The 17,226-nt window shown below is 37.8% G+C and overlaps 1 protein-coding gene across 2 annotated transcripts; it reads right to left on the minus strand.

Annotated features, from left to right (window-relative positions):
* Positions 1 to 218: 218 nt before the first annotated feature.
* DUSP19 (dual specificity phosphatase 19) lies at positions 219 to 15,443 on the minus strand. 2 transcript variants are annotated; one of them, XM_068969213.1, is made up of 4 exons: positions 15,218 to 15,443; positions 10,099 to 10,145; positions 5,787 to 5,939; positions 219 to 476 (listed from the first exon to the last, which is right to left on the minus strand). In XM_068969213.1, exons 1-4 carry the CDS (start codon positions 15,441 to 15,443, stop codon positions 219 to 221), a joined length of 684 nt encoding a protein of 227 aa, XP_068825314.1. The 2 variants fall into 2 exon arrangements, with proteins under 2 accessions (XP_068825314.1, XP_068825315.1); XM_068969214.1 differs by having other exon boundaries at positions 454 to 476; positions 5,787 to 5,821.
* Between the last annotated feature and the right edge of the window lie 1,783 nt (positions 15,444 to 17,226).

The following is a 17,226-nucleotide window of genomic DNA, read 5'->3' on the forward strand; positions in this document are numbered from 1 at the left end:
CCTTAGCAAATCAAAGCATTTAATCTCACGTTATAATACTAAAGAAAACATGATATAATTTAAAAATTTATTTATACTCTAGTTTAGGACGATCAATTGACCTCTATTTCCACTTGAAAAAAAAAGCATGAGAAAAGAAGGTTTCTACTAGTTTACTCTCCAAAAAAGGAGGGAAGGTGGTGGCTCTAGAGACCAACTCAGAAAGTAACAGTTGTCCATCATTGGCTAGAATGTAACTCAGGAACTGTTGCTTCTTCTAATTCCTGTAGTTTGTCACATTTATTCCTTTCTTTGCCCCCTTGATATGTACGAAGCTGCTCCAGAAAGCCAGCGTTGGGACATATGGAAGGCCTTGCATTTTTCACCAAAGAAAAAGCACTGGTAAATGAGATTTCTTCAGAATTCATTAGGAAGCCTATTATAATTGCAGCAGCCCTGGAAACTCCTGCATTACAATGAACAAGAACCACTCCATCCTATAATAAAACCAAACAAAAATCTTCATTATTTATTTAAGAGTTGTACTGAAAACTTACACTATTTAAAAATTATAAGATAAAAATATTCACTTTATCAATTTATTTGACTCAATTTATTCTGATACAGTGCATCAGAAACCAATGCACTGTAGGGAATGAATGGGGAAAAAAATCAATCAATTAATCAACATCTTCTTTTCCCACCTCCCAGGTTTGAAATGCTTTGATGATATATTTGGAATTCTGAAATTATCTTTTACTACCCTGAAGTAATCTAGTAAAGTACACATAAAAATCTAGTAACTTAGTAGCCATAGGCCTATAAATAAGAGAAAAATCAGAGAAAATATATGTGGAAGTATAAATAAAACCACAGTCATAAACTACACAAAAAGCTCATATCCTAGGTACATATACCGTCCCTATAAAGAACTAGTATCATGGGCTTAGAAATCTATCTATAAAATGATCAGGAAGGAAAAAATGTTCTTCCTTTGGATCTATTTTATTCTGGAGGGAAATGACCTAAAAAAGTAGTTAAACTTATGAGGCAGTAAAATGTTGACTCAAATAGCTCATGACAACATGAAGTGGAAAAGGTAATTTAGACACCAGCATGAGGTCAATAAATGCAAAACGTTTCAGGTAACTTGCAAATGATACTTTACAAGTGAAAAGGGACACAGTGCAAGACCAATGCTGATGGGGGTAATATTGCATTAATAATGAATGTGATATATCTGATGGATCAGCACTGATACAGGTTGGCTTATCCCAGGCCTTTTAAAAGTTAATGATCTTAATGAAACATAGTGAATGGCGAGCACACCCTGTAGAACCAGTCATTTTAGTTACTTCATTTCTTGATTCTTCTTTTCGTACAACACAAACAACATAGGAACAGAGAAGGGGAGAAAAAACCTGACAACTGAAAACTCTCTGCCCAAAGCATACATCAACAATGCTATGTTCATGGCTTATTAGATTATTTTACAAGGTAGTTCTTAGATGCATAAATCGGTTGCAAAATTCCTTTCCTAAGACTATTATAACAAGTGTAGCGAGTGTATCTCACTTCAAGAAAGAAAGATGATTCACAAGATTAGTTAATATTTTAAAAATTCTCATATCAGAAAGACAATTTCAATTGTTTATATTTATATATTTCAGAGTCATTTCCAGATATTGTTTCTGCACAAGAAAAGCAAAACAAAAATATTCACTATGCATATACAGAACTTTTCTCACTTTGTACAATGGCTCTTTTTAATAAGACTTAAGACATTTTAAAATCATATTACAGTAACCAATGGACACTGCCAATGAACTTCTTTTTAAAAAATAATATTTATGTATTTGACTGCACCATGTCTTATTTGCAGCTGGCAGTGTCTTTAATCATTTCTTGTGGCATGTGGGCTCCAGTTCCCTGACCAGGGATCAAACCAGGGACCCTGCAGTGGGAGCTCGGAGTCTTAGCCCCTGGATCACCAGGGAAGTCCCACTATTAATGAACTTCTTTTAACGCAAAACAAATCAGATTTTCCAAAGAAACTTGGGCTCATAACATTAATAAGAGATACCTTCCAGTGTAATTTTTAATGTTTCCTATGTATCAGTTATCGCTATTTTATGATCTACACATATGCTTTTGAAAATGAAACTAGCTTTATTTTTAGTCTTACAGTGTAATCAGTTTTAGCTATTATTTAATAATGTTAGTATTTTCTTCTCTTACATTCTTTATGTAACAGATACTTTTCTGTTAGTTTCTACAGCCTTTGAATTTACTTATTTACCTCTTATTCCTTGAGTATCATACTGCCCTTGAAAGTATTTCCAAAGAAACTACTAGCTTCATATTCCCTTTCAAGAATTCAAAGTAATGACAATTAAATAATTTATAAAGCAATTTTTCTTTTGCATTTGCTATCGTCCTATGTTTAAAAGGCTTTTTCCTCTCGTTGGTCCAGCTAACCATGGCTTCTAAGAAGCCTGTCTCTCTGCTTGAGAGGAGGGCAGGAGGACTCTCCAAGACATCTTTTTATGCCTAGTACTTAGAGCAATTTTTGGCACATAGTAGGTGTTCCATAAATGTCTGGTAAGCAAAAAAAATTTTGCTATGCATTTTGAGAAAACATTCTCTTAAAAAATCATGTCACCATTTTGCAATGGGCATTTAGGAATTATAGTATTTCCATTTTATATAGCTTGCTTTGTTTTCATGTTGTTATTCATAGCTTTTCAATTAGATTGCTAGCTCCTTAAAGGCAGCAATATACATCCCTTCCTCCTTCTCAGAATAAGTAACTCATATTTTCTGACAGATCAAGTTCAGATCTTTTTTAAAAAAATAAGTCTTTTGATATATAGAAAAATACATTAAAATACTACAAGTGGCTATATGTATTGGTGAAAATGCATGATCTCAATTTTTACTTATCTATATTTTTCCAATGTTATAAACCACTTACATGTTTTAAAAATCACATCTTATAAATAATAAAATAAATGTGGAATATCAAATACACATTTTGTACTAACAAAATCTTCTGCACATAAAAAAGGGGATCAAATAAATACTCAAGTAAAAGAACTCTTGAACCTATGGAAGTTATCTTACTACTACCATGTCATGTGTATTTCTGTCCCTTTGGGCATAAGCCTGGCAGATAACACATTAGGGGGAGATACAGGAAGGACAGAGAAACCAAACAAACAGGGTTTTATAACTACAGAGAAAAATGAGGAAAGACATGGGGAAATGAAAGACATTCTATTTGGCAGCTGTATGTGAAAAGATGAAAACAACAAACTAGGGCCTAGAACAGTAGTTCTGAAATAGGCAATTCACAGAGTAATTGCATTTAATAATACCTGAATATACAACAGGCAAAATCATGAAGAGATTTCTTCTAGGGAGAAAAAAAGAATGACAAAATTCAAAAATTCTGTTGCTAAAGTTAAATGTGCATTATCTAAACAATAAAGAGTTTCCAGGGTAAGGAAATAATCGCTGAGGCTCAGGTTCCAGTAAAACACATAAGGCTTGAGAAATCAGAACATATTATATATACATCTCACAGCAGAAACACTTCAGGCATCTCCTCAGATTCCCTTGACCTCATGGACCCTCAGCTTGTTCCACCTCAGCTGCCACCTCTGTGCCTGACTATTTCCTGTAGGCCTACTGAGTTCTGCTTGCCTAAGAATGCCTGGCTCTTCCCCCATGTCAGTCTCTGCATAGACCAGTACACCCTGAGTTCTGGATTCTCTTGCTGCTTCTGAACTTGGATGGCAAGTCATACCACAGGGCTTCAAGGTGGGTGCTGAAAAAGTGGGGTGCTGTAACCTGGAATTGTAGGGTTAGTTACCTCTCCATGCCTAAACTCTGACCAATGGGAAACAGGAGCTGACAGAGAGCCCGGCAGATAAATTCTCTCTCTTCTCTCTTTCCCAAAATCTGTATTGAGGTGCAGTTTCTTTGGATTCCCTGCCTGGGGATGTCTTGGGTACCACCTTGCCAAGGAACCAGCTATTTTGCTATCAGCTCATTGTGAAGCTGTGCTCAGCAGGGTAAAAACATCATCTTATATTGGTTCTCATCCTTTTCTGAGTCACTTCCCTTTCTTCTCACTCTCACTGCCTAGGGACTGCACCTCTCAAATGAAGCATCAGCTCTAAATCCTTGCCTCAGGTTCTGTTTTCTGAGAAACCCAAACTAAGGACCACTTTAATTAACTATTATCCCTTTCACTTTTTACTTGAAACATGTATATGTTTAATGTCTAATATGACATGTCTAATATGTCTAATATGAAGATAAATATGAATAATGTTTACATTTTTCCATTACCATCTAAGGCATATTATACATCTCCTTAGAAAAGCAGCTAACACAGAAACATTATCACTTTTATTCCTAAGACTATTAGCTGGTACACTGGCATCTGACAATCTAGAATCTATATAGTTTTTCACAAGCTAAAAGAGTGGCCAATATTAGGCTTTGAATTAGAAAACCTCTTTCTTTTTTCTTATCCAAATATCTACTATTAAATAAGGTTGAATAGTTTAATATTTTTCCAGCAATCTAGAGGAAGGTATCTAGAACAGTGTTGGGCACATAAGGCACTTAATAAATATTACTAAATGAAAGGAAGAAACAGAGAGAGGCAAGGAGATAAGGTAGAAGGAAAATCATTAGAAGTTAATTAAGCTATAATGTTAACTATCGTTTATTGCCAAGTGCTCCATGACAGTTAACTTTTCTCTATAAGCGCTTCTACATTCCCATCTATTTATCTCACATAAATTTTATAATTATATATTGACTAAAAATGATATAATTTCAAGGCATAATAATTGGTAAAGCCAACCTAGAAGCCCTGCCTGTCAGAGTGTTCCCTTGGATCTAGTACCAAAATTAAAGTATTGTACTTTCTGTGGGTCTTCTAAAGTCAGAGAACCAATGGACAGCTTTTGATCAGCATTTTCAAACAATCTTAGTAATATTCATCTTCATAAATACACTAAGGACCAGAGCAGCCTCTGTTCCATAGTTCACCTGATTACCTTGCAAAGTGGTCAGAGGGCAGATGGTTAGAGATGATCAAAAGGAACCTTAGTAGTGGGCTGGCCAAAAAGGTCATTCGGATTTTTCTGTAAGATGTTATGGAAAAACCCAAACAAACTTTTTAGCCAACCCAGTTGAGCAGAAAATTTTAAATCCTAACATTTCTTAGGAAGGCATACGAAGATGAGAAATTAAAGTTAAAGAATACAGACTTCCCTGGTGGTCCAGTAGTTAAGAATCTGCCTTCCACTGCAGGGGATGTGGGTTCGATCCCTGGTTACAATAAAGATCCCACGTGCTGTGGGGCCATGAAGCCCAGATGCCCCAACTAGTGAGCCCGTGTTCCTCAACTAGAGAGTCTGAGTGCCACAAGCCCCAGAGCGTATGCGCTCTGGAGCCTGCACACAACTGCAGAGCCCACGCACTCTGGGGCCCAAGTGCCACAGCTGGAGGGAAGCGCACAGGCTGCAAGAGAGAGCCCGATGCCACAGTCACGACCCACGCAGTCAGAATAGTAGTAGTAAATAAATGCAAGAAAATAAAGTTAAAAGTAAGTACCTCGCTGGAAGAAGAGCAACTGGAGGACTAAATAATTATAGGAATTAATGAAATATTGTTGACAGGGAAACTTAATAATAGTTCTTACATATTCATTATAGAAAGAAGTGGAGAATGGACCAATATTTTAAAATTTCTGTTCTTGAGGAACTGTGAATCAGTACCAAACTTACCTTCATTTTTGCTTGTTCAATAAATTCAAAACATTCTGGAAAATAAGACAGGATATTGGTCTCAGGCAGATCCAATATAGAAATATTCTTATATATAAAATCATTGAGGAAAGCGTTTTCAACTCCATACGCAACATTGAGAATATGAGTCACCTTAAAGAGAAAAAGATAATTTTAAAAAAATTCACATGAATTAGGTTAATTAAACCTAAAAAATTATGTTTAAATAAAATTAAACCTAATTAGGTTACTTAGGTTAATGAATTAGGTTAATTAAATTGAGGTGTTGAGATCTGTAACAATACATAATTTAAGCATGACTCACTTGGGCTTCCCAGGTGGCTCAGTGGTAAAGAATCTGCCTGCAATGAAGGAAATGCCAGAGACATAGGTTCGATCCCTGGGTCGGGTAGATCCCCTCGAGGAGGAAATGGCAACCCACTCCAATATTCCTGCCTGGAAAATTCCATGGACAAAGGAGTCTGCTGGGCAACAGTCCAAAGACTCACACAAAAGTCAGACACGACTGAACACACGCACACTTGAATCACACGTCCTTCAGGGAGCCCTCTCTGCCGGCCTCCTCCCTTACCAGAAGTGCTATTTCTACACACATATTTGTTGTTATTGTTGTTTAGTCGCCATGCCATGTCTGACTCTTTTGTGACCCCTATGGACGGTAGCCCACCAGGCTCCTCTGTTCATGGGATGTCCCAGACAAGAAGACTGGAGTGGGTTGCCATTTCCTTCTCTAGAGGATCTTCCCAACCCAGGGATCAAGCCCACATCTGCTTGGCAGGCAGGTTCTTTAACACGGAGCCTCCAGGGAAGCCCGTATACTCCTATAGTCCCCTCTGTGTGCCTTACAATAGCCCTTATCACCTAGAGTTCGTCTCCCATATTGTACTGGAAACTCCACCAGGGTAGGGACCATATTTAGCCTACTCACTTTTATAAGTAAAGCATTGTGAGTGAGCAGGAAACCTCACACAGAAAGTACTTAAAATATCTATTGAATAAATCAATTAATGTCCATAAAAAAATGAAAGTAAGGGACGTGCATTAGTAGCAATAACTTCCCTTTCAATAATTATTTCCTACTTTCCTTTTGTATTCTTTGTAAGTACAGTTGTTCTCAAGTGTGGCTACACACCAGAACTACCCAGTGAGCTTTTTGAAAGTTCAATAGGTACACCCTGAATTTTGGATTCTCTTGCTGCTTCTGAACTTGGACGGCAAGTCACACCACAGAGCGCTGGGTTTGGTTTCAAGGTGACTGGTCACCCAATGAGGTTTTAAAAAGCACCAATGCCACAGGGTTGAAAGGTGAGATGGTCGTGAAAGATTTGCTTTCAAATGGCACATGTGAGCAACCTCCTCCTCCATCTATGCATTCAAGCTCCTTTCCTGGAGTCCACCAAGCAAATGCAAGAAGCCATGTGAGAAGTTCGTTAAGAGAATCCAAAGGCTAAATGGATCGGATTCTGCCTCCCCTGACCCTACTATCTTCACAGGTGTGGCTCTGGCAATGCCTCGCTCCTTCCCCCAACACAGCTAACTGGATTCCGGTGGACACCTGACTTAAGCTAGATTGATTTAAGAAATTTAGAAAGAGGTGTACGAGACAGTTAGAATAATCCACAAACTCAGGAGCTTTAAGACAGCCATTCTGTATTAAGTGAAAGATCCCTGCTTCCAAATGAGAAGAGCAGATGTGCAGAGAGGGGCTGTGTGCCAGCGGATGGCCTTCTATTCTCTGGCACAGCCACTCTCCTCCCAGGTTCCAAAGAGCTCCCCCTGCCCTCATCTCCCCGCCCTGAGATCATCATATGCATTCTCTCTCCTTGCTCAGGTTTCTGTGGTCCACAGCCAAAAGAGTATTGATTAAGATATTCAGGGAACTAGACCTCATGAAGAGAGGGCCATAAGCTACTTACAAACCTAACTGCCTTGTGGAGGAAAACAACAGAAAAAACACCACTAATCTGCTCAAGAGGAGAGATGGGAGAATTCTAGACAGAAGAGAAGAACATTTTTAGAAGATACTGTCTGAAATGTCCTTTTGCTTTCCCTGTGATGGCCTCTCAGGCTGTGTCAAGTTACCCTCCCACTCCAAGAGTACCTCTGGCCAGGGCTGTATGACTCTGCCTTTAATTACATAATAAATATTCCAATGTCGTATGATACTGATGTGTTTGCCCTGTCTTTAGAACTATATTCTACATCCCCCAAAGACCAAAAATGAGGTCTGACCACTTACAGAATATATATGTATCTATACAGCTTTCTTCGGAGAAGGCAATGGCACCCCACTCCAGTACTCTTGCCTGGAAAATCCCATGGACAGAGGAGCCTGGAAAGCTGCAGTCCATGGGGTCGCTGAGGCTCGGACACAACTGAGCGACTTCACTTTCACTTTTCACTTTCATGCATTGGAGAAGGAAATGGCAACCCACTCCAGTGTCCTTGCCTGGAGAATCCCAGGGACGTGGGAGCCTAGTAGGCTGCTGTCTATGGGGTCGCACAGAGTCAGACACGACTGAAGTGCCTTAGCAGCATACAGCTTTCCTATCTATCACAGGATTACGAAGATGACAAAATGAGAATCTTGGGGAAACTTGCTGAAAGGTAAAAGTGCTTTACAAATATTGTGGGCTATAAAACTATCCAACGTCTAGATAGTTTCAGTTCAGTTCAGTTCAGTCGCTCAGTCGTGTCCAACTCTTTGCGACCCCATGAACAGCAGCATGCCAGGCCTCCCTGTCCATCACCAACTCCCGGAGTTCACTCAAACTCACGCTTATCGAGTCGGTGACGCCATCCAACCATCTCATCCTCGGTCGTCCCCTTCTCCTCCTGCCCCCAATCCCTCCGAGCATCAAAGTCTTTTCCAATGAGTCAACTCTTCACATGAGGTGGCCAAAGTATTGGAGTTTTAGCTTTAGCATTAGTCCTTCCAAAGAACCCCCAGGACTGATCTTTAGAATGGACTGGTTGGATCTCCTTGAAGTCCAAGGGACTCTCAAGAGTCTTCTCCAACACCACAGTTCGAAAGCATCAATTCTTCGGTGCTCAGCTTTCTTCATAGTCCAACTCTCACATCCATACATGACCACAGGAAAAGCCATAGCCTTGTCTAGATGGACCTTTGTTGGCAAAGTAATGTCTCGGCTTTTGAATATGCTATCTAGGTTGGTCATAACTTTCCTTCCAAGGAGTAAGCGTCTTTTAATTTCATGGCTGCAGTCACCATTTGCAGTGAGTTTGGAGCCCCCAAAATAAAGTCTGACACTGTTTCCACTGTTCCCCCATCTATTTGCCATGATGTGATGGGACCAGATGCCATGATCTTAGTTTTCTGAATGTTTAGCCGCTTGGAAATGCAATTTATATGTGTATTGATTCAATGATCCTGCTTGAAAAGAACTGTACTAAGTCACAGGTCATGGTGGTGGTGCTGGAAGTGTTAGTCACTCAGTCAGGTCCCAGTCTTTGCGACCCCATGGACGGTAGCCTGCCAGACTCCACTGTCCAAAGAATTCTACAGGCAAGAATACTGGAGTGGGTTGCCATGCCCTCCACCACAGGATCTTCCAACCCAGGGATCAAACCCAGGTCTCCTGCACTGCAGCAGATTCTTTGCCATCTGAGCTAGCAGGGAAGCCCAAGATGGTAGTGGCAGGGACCTAACCTAAAACCTTTCTAGGAATGAAGCATACTTCCAAAATGCAGTTTCAGAGGTCCTTTCAATCATTGACCTTGGGATGCCCTTTAAAATAGGGATAATAAGAACAGCCCCTTCACTGAGTACTTAGTATGTGCTAAGCACACAGGTTGACTCACTTAAACCTTACATTTAGGCAATATCAAAATTTTATTTTCTGAAGTCGTTCAAAAATCAAAACCTTATTTAAAAAATTAAGAGGTCTTGCTCTTCAACCTGTCCTTTTCCACTCCATTATTGCCCACCTATAACTACCTTTATCCATTTCTTATATATTCTTTTAGAGTATCTTTAAAAGATATTTATATCTTATAAGATAGATATTTATATCAAATATTTTATTTACTCTTTTTCTTACACAAAGGCAACACTGGGGATTTTTGGCCCTGTTTAAAAATGTCCTTCAGATCCTTTCATATCAGTATTTAAAGACTGTTGTGTGTGTTTTTTAAAAGCTATATAGCATTCTGTCATTGTTCATTTAACCAGCTCCCTACTGATGGAAATGTGGGTTGCTTTCAATAATTTGCTATTATAAATAGTGCTGCAGTAAATAACTTGGAACACTCCTGAAGCATTTCTTTTTACCTTGAGTCTTTTCAGTGTATCCAGATCATGAGCAGCATCTTGTGACCCTATAAGAAATAAATCACATCACCTTGAACATAAAAATAATTATCCTGACTTTTAATCTGAATTTTGTAACAATTCTGTTAGTTATTCATTTATTTTAAGAAATATACCTTGGGAGGACCTGAGTCCAACTCTTTGAAAGATAATTCAGGAGTATTCATCAAAAAATATTCATCCTGTAAATACTTTTGGACTCAAATCCCACTTCTAGGAATTGTTCCTAGAAAAATTGGGCCATTGATGGGGCATTGGGTTTGGGTGGATTTTTGTTTGTTTTCTTTCTGTGGGGTTTATTTTGTATTACCAACAATACTGTGAAGAATATCCTAATAGCTAATCTTTGCAATATCCAGAACTTTTAGGAAAAATTCCTAGAAGTGGGATTTCAGAGTCCAAAAGTATTTACAGGATGAATATTTTTGATGAATATCCCATGAAAATATATACGGCCCCTTGAAATGAGAAATGTAGAAGAATATTTATTGCATGGAAATATATTTTCAATATATCAGGTGATAAAAGTAGGTTACAAAACAGCAATCATTTTTGTAAAAACAAAAACAATGTATATGCTTAAAAATGGGCAGGAAGTATATAGAACAAAATGTTACAGTAAGATTATAGGTGATTTTTTTCTTCATGCTCACGATTTCTTTTGTAACTGAAGAAAAGAATATTTAAAAAGACACCCACAAAATGATCTAGTGCCAGCTCGTCTGGGAACACTCAGCAGCTTAGAGCAAACACTGTTGGTCTACAGAGTTCGACCCACGTTCCATGCGCAGCTAGGGCTGTACCCTTTTCCAGCTGCTCCCTCTGAAAGTTGGCTTTCCAGATCTCCTACATTTGAAAAATGACTCTAGTCAGTAAGCAAGTTTATACAGGAGAAGAACTAGTTAAACTAAAGTGAGTTACACAACTGAAAACATAGGGCATTTATTATTTAAAGATTTCAAGTATTTTACTTTCCTGAATTAGGTTCCATTTCTACAGAAAACGGTTTTTTCACCTTAACTGTCTGGGAAATCTGCCAGCTTCTACCATGTGATTTTAGGTAGCTGGAAGGTCAGCAATATGCTGGTTGGCCAATATTCTCTTGGTAATACAAAGCTCACAGGCTCCTTACTGAATCTACGTTCAAATTTATTCTACTTAAAACTTAGCCTATCAAAATATTAACATTTGTTAATGGTAGATATGTAATTGCTATAGTCTATAATTTTATACACATTTGAAGTACCTCATAATTAAAAAATAAAAATAATTTCTCAGTTTTCTGTAGGTAGTCCTATTCATCTCCAGGAGGAGAAATGGGTTCTAGGAAGTTAACTGAAATTTGGTGGTTTTATATGTATGGTATCTTTTAAATAATAATTCCACTCTATTTCTTACAAGAGAAAAAAGACAAGAAAAGAAAGAAACATGCATGAATGAAACTCTTTTTTTTCTTCCCTCAACTGTCATTGTATTTCTCGAAGCTGGATATTTTCATTATTTCCATTAAATACATATACACCCCAAACAGAATGAGTTAGTCATTTTCCAGAGTTGGTTGTTACATTTTGAAAATGATTTCCAGACAATGAATACATGATTCAAATTTAGTGTTCTTGAGACCAAAGCAACTGACTCTTCAAACACAAGGAGAGTGTTAATAGTGTGGCCGGATAATTTTAGTCAGTACAAATGGACTTTAGGTAATTGTCCTGTGTGTTTCATCTAATACTTGGTAGTATTCAGTTCATGTTACTTCTCTCTAAATTCTAGATATAAATATTAGCTTTTCTCCAAATTAAGTAGCTTTGTGTTGCAGTCTTCCATTAAGCTTTTGTTGGAAAAACACTTAATATGAAAAGAAATACTCTAAATCATTATAACAATATGTTATTTAAACCTTTGTTTTGAAAAAGTAGAATGTATTCTTTTATAAACTACCTTAATTAACATTTTAAAACAAATATCAATTTAAGAATTTTATGATTTTAACAGTGGCAACATGAATCTGTGATTGTGTTAAATTTAATAGAACTGAATAGCAAATCAATTTTAACTGTATGGTAATTTTAAATAACAGAAAAAGAAGTTGATGAATAGGACTACAACTAAAGAAATAAGTTTAATAATAATAATGTACAGTTATATTTTACATTGACACAACCCAATAATATTCATGACCCTGGCCAAAAATTATTATGGAAATATTATAGATGAAGTAACTGATTTAGAAAGCACATTACATGCTATTGGAGCTGGGACTTCTAACAAGTTCAGTATTTTGCAATCATATGTATCATAAAATTAGGCTATGTAAGATCTCTAGAATTGTTTCTGTTTTTAATGAAAATACCAAATATTGCATAAATTCTAATGTAGCATGTCTTAATTTACAAATCTCTATTTTCATCATCACAGAAATAGACCAAAAAAGTTATTACTGAAACAAACCAAAAAGATATTATTACATTACTAAAAAGGTAAATAAATAATATTCTAAAGAAAAATGTTTTGGGGAAATCTGTAGGACTGAATTTTCACAAATGGATAGAAATAGGAGCATACATTTCTATAATGATAAGGTAAAATAAAATTCATGAAAGAATTTTACAAAATAAAGAGCTTTACAAATTTAATGTATTATCTGCCTTCTAAAAATATTGAGTTTTCTAGATATCAGAAATCTTCTATAATCTTATGTGTTAGTCGCTCAGTCATGTCTGACTCTTTGCAACCCCATGGACTGTAGCAAGAAAACTGGAGTGGATTGTATATCCTTCTCCAGGGGATCTTCCCAAACCAGAGATTGAACTGGGTCTCTCACACGGCAAGTAGATTCTTTACCATCTGAGCCACCAGGGAAACCCTTATAACCTTGTAAAGGATTCCCAAATTTTCTCTTAGAATTGAAGCAAAGATCTCAAGATGTCACTGATTGGGACTCTGTAACAAAATGGACATAGCAAGAAGTAAGTGTACCTTTTAAAACTACCCAAGAGAAAAGGAATTTTCCACTTTTACAAATCAAGTTGGATTCAAGAAAAGTCCTAGTGAGATTTCTTGTAAAAATATAATTTGCAACACCAAGGACAAAAATACTAACTATGATCTTTTATCAACCTGTTAGGTATTTCAAGGGCCTATGTAAGATTTTTGAAATGCAGGAGCTTGGGTGAATTTATGAGCAAACTGAAATGGACAGATCATATTTGTATAGCTTTCCACCTTCTTTATCCATCACCCAAAACAATATTTAATTTCATGTAGTGCTAGGTGGGAGCTGTGTTGCTTTGAAGAGATAAGGAAGTTTTCCGAGGCAACCTAGAAACAACCCCTCTATCATTAACCTGGAAAAACTTTAAATGTAACCATCCATAGGTCCCTCCGGAATAAGTTATTTGTAACCATCTCCCTCTCTTGTAACCATCTCCTTCCCCCAAGAAAGGAGGTTGTACCTAATAAAAATATCTCATGTCCTGATTCAAAGAGGAGACCATGTTAGGACTAGTTTCAGAAGTCCCTCCCACCACTCATTCAAGATCCTGGTAAGGATCCAATGCCAGTCAGAATAGTACCTTGATCAGCCCACTTTGCATAAGTCTAGATTTAAAAAATAAGCAAAGTTCATGAAGACTCTGAAAGAGTGAAAGATATTTTTAAATTCTACCATAATTATTTTAAACCATTATTACTACAGTAGAAGCCAAATAACCAAAAAACGTGCCTGGATATATTTCCTTTCCTAGAAACGGTGTGCAAATCCTGGGTGAAATTTTCAGACTAACTAAATGACCCACTAAATTTTTCACTGGGCTGCAGAAACTAACTGGACATAATTATTTGGTGAATTTAAAAACAGATCATGTAACAATGCACACAATGCATACTATAATAAATAACTCAAATGTATACTGCAACTGATATGTTTCAAAAAACCTTTGCAACAACTATAGGACAACCCTATAAGATAAGCAGATATCTTTACTTCAGCTTTACAGATGGTCTCTTGGAGGACTAGAGAGAATTAATAACTTGCACTGGCTCATCTACTATAAGTAGAGTAGGAAGATTGAGGCTGAAAGCCTGGACTCTCTGAGGCAGTATACGTTAATGATGGAGAGCAGGAGTGTTATCAGACTTGAGCTGTGCAAGTTATTTCACCAATTGTTAAATTCAATTCCAATCTGAAAAATGGAGCTAATGATCTCTGTTTCACAGAGCTTTTAAAAGGAGTGTGCACATCACACAGCATCTCACTAGCTATTTCTGACTCCCAATTCAGTGTTCTTTTTACACAAGAGAGGCTTGGCTATATAAATATTGAAAAATCATTGATTTTTCCAAGTCTTAATTTCTCTATTCATAAATGAAAAATTATTCAAACGTACTTAAAACACTGTTGACTATCTTTTAAGAACACTGCATCATATTTGTGCCAAGTTAACAAGTTTGCACATTCATATCTGTGTTTCATTTGCTACTTGTAAATTATGCGTTGTGCAGGGAATCTCTATTTATCATAACACAAGAAATCATAAACCATCAGACTCATAGCTATAAAATAACAATCCACCTTCTTAACAGTCCAAAAACAGGCAACAAGGATAGACGTGGCCACAGGAGGCATGCACTCCATATAGCTGCAATCCCAGGGCAGGCCAACAAGCACTTGTCTTTTCAAGCGTTAACTTTTCTACAACTTTAACCCTCATCACTTGTAGTCTTGCCTAATAAAAGCATTAATTTTACTTTGATAATCTTTTAAGGCTATATCCTTTCATAATCCAATAAAATACACCATCAATGTGTTGTCCTCCAGACAAGTTAGAAAAACAGGAAAAACGCTTTTCTAAAATTCAAATACCAGGTGCTATGTGCTACTAGAATCTATGCCTCTTAGGTTCATAGTGTGGCAGAAACAGTCCCAGGCAGCTGGTGGAAGTTCCAAATCCAGAAAAGGAAACATTTCAATTTTCTGGCGCTTTTAGCTGATAGCACAGACTACTACATACTAGGAAGAAAAAAGAAGTAATATGGTTAAAAGAACTCAACGCTTTAGCGGCAAATCAAATATACTCACCCAGGAGCAACCATGGCTTAATAACACCAACTTTCAAGTCCAAGCTAAGGTCCTGCACATAACCACAACCTCCCCCGCCGCTTGGCTCTAATTCTTCCACAACATGAATTCTGGCATCTTTCCATGTTTCTATAATTTTCTTTCCAGTTAGCGTTGTCACCCTGGTGCACTGCTTCCTGAGATTATTCCGGGAGAATGCCTTAATTTCCTGGTTAAGGGAGTGCATTACCTGAGCAGTGGCTAGGAACAAATACGAGCAAATCCAGCTAGCACAGTGATGGACCGAACTGAGCGTCCCTTAGCGTTCAGTTAAGAAAAACAACCTCATGGGCACACGGCCCCGCAAGTAACACTAGCTGACACTCGCCGGGAGACGAGAGAGCCCGGCTCCGTTTTTCCCAGCGCCGCAATGTAAGGAGAAGTTTGATTGGCCATTGCGAAAGGCACGCCGATTGGATGCTGTTTCTCCTTCCTGTTTAGTGGAAAACAATGCTATCCAGGCAGCGGTTTCCCTTATTATTGCTGATAAATCGCTTCAGTCGTGTCCGACTCTGTGCGACCCCATAGACGGCAGCCCACCAGGCTCCCGCGTCCCTGGGATTCTCCAGTCAAGAACACGGGAGTTAGGTTGCCATTTCCTTCTCCAGTGCATGAAAGTGAAAGGTGAAAGTGAAGTCGCTCAGTCGTGTCCGACTCTTAGCGACCCCATGGACTGCAGCCTACCAGGCTCCTCCATCCGTGGGATTTTCCAGGCAAGAGTACTGGAGTGGGGTGCCATTGCCTTCTCCGCTTATTGTTGCTAATGCTAAGTCACGTTAGTCGTGTCCGACTCTGTGCAACCCCATAGGCGGAAGCCCACCAGGCTCCCCCGTCCCTGGGATTTTCCAGGCAAGTACACTGGAGTGGGTTGCCATTTCTTTCTCCCATGGGTGAAAGTGAAAAATGAAAGTGAAGTCGCTCAGTCGTGTCCGAGTCTTAGCGACCCCATGGACTGCAGCCTACCAGGCTCCTCTGTCCATGGGGTTTTGCAGGCAAGAGCACTGGAGAGGGTTGCCATTGCCTTCTCCTTACTGTTGCTACGTAAAGCTATCTTTTTTATACACGCCGATTGGTAAAATATAAGAAATGATTGGCGAGCTGGTATTTCCTCGCACCTTACAAACAGTGGTTTTCCGGATAGATTCGATCGGTGGCCCTTGTGGTTGGTGACCTGGGTATCCCTCCTGCTCTGGTTAGGCTACCTCTCCTGCTCGCCTGCTTTTAGGCTAACCCCGGGGGGCTACAGCAGACGTTAAAAGTTAGTCTTCGCTTTCTGTGTTCACACCTTTTCTTTCTGCTGTTACTGCCAAGAGGAACATTTACTCGATTGAAAAAAAAAAAAACTTGTGTAGGCTAGTAACAATTTAAATAAAATTTGCAAAAGTAATTTTTTTCTTTTTAATTTTCTAATTGTTTGTATATAAACAAGATAAACAAGAACTTAATACATTTTTCCCTCTGACTTCTCGCCTGCATTTTCATTATCAATAAAACTGCTGAAGAAGCCTTCATGCAATAAATATACACTCTTTATAAGAAGCATTGCAACACTTTTCATACATAGTTTCAGAAATTGGTGATGCAAACATCCGCGTTTACAAAACATCAATTATAGAATGATTAATTAGAATCATTATTCTAATAATAGAATTATATATAGAATTCGAATTCTATATATTATATATACATAGAATTAGAATATATTATAATAATATAAAATGGATTACAAAAGAATGATTTTTTTTTCAAGAAATCCCGATTCCTTTAAATAGAAACTTTTCTTCGCCCACCTAGAAGACAATGCAACTTTGAATGGACTTAGACATAGGGTATAAATTCATGTATAAAGTGACAAAGTTGTGCTTAAAGAACACTTATTCACAACACCACATATTGACATTTTTGTTGTCATTGAGATTGATTTTATCCAAATTTCTCCCTATTAACAAGAGTGAGATATTGGCCCAAGC

The sequence above is a fragment of the Capricornis sumatraensis genome, chromosome 3 (assembly GCF_032405125.1).
Source record: "Capricornis sumatraensis isolate serow.1 chromosome 3, serow.2, whole genome shotgun sequence".
In the NCBI taxonomy this organism is placed as follows: Eukaryota; Metazoa; Chordata; class Mammalia; order Artiodactyla; family Bovidae; genus Capricornis; species Capricornis sumatraensis.

Bases quoted from the DNA above. Each gene is read 5' to 3' on its own strand.
- DUSP19 (XM_068969213.1), bottom strand. From the start codon at position 15,443: ATGCACTCCCTTAACCAGGAAATTAAGGCATTCTCCCGGAATAATCTC. The intron at 5,940-10,098 runs GTAAAAAGAAAT...TTTCTCTTTAAG, and splicing joins ATACACTGAAAAGACTCAAG to GTGACTCATATTCTCAATGT. The intron at 477-5,786 runs GTAAGTTTGGTA...GTTTTATTATAG, and splicing joins TTGAACAAGCAAAAATGAAG to GATGGAGTGGTTCTTGTTCA.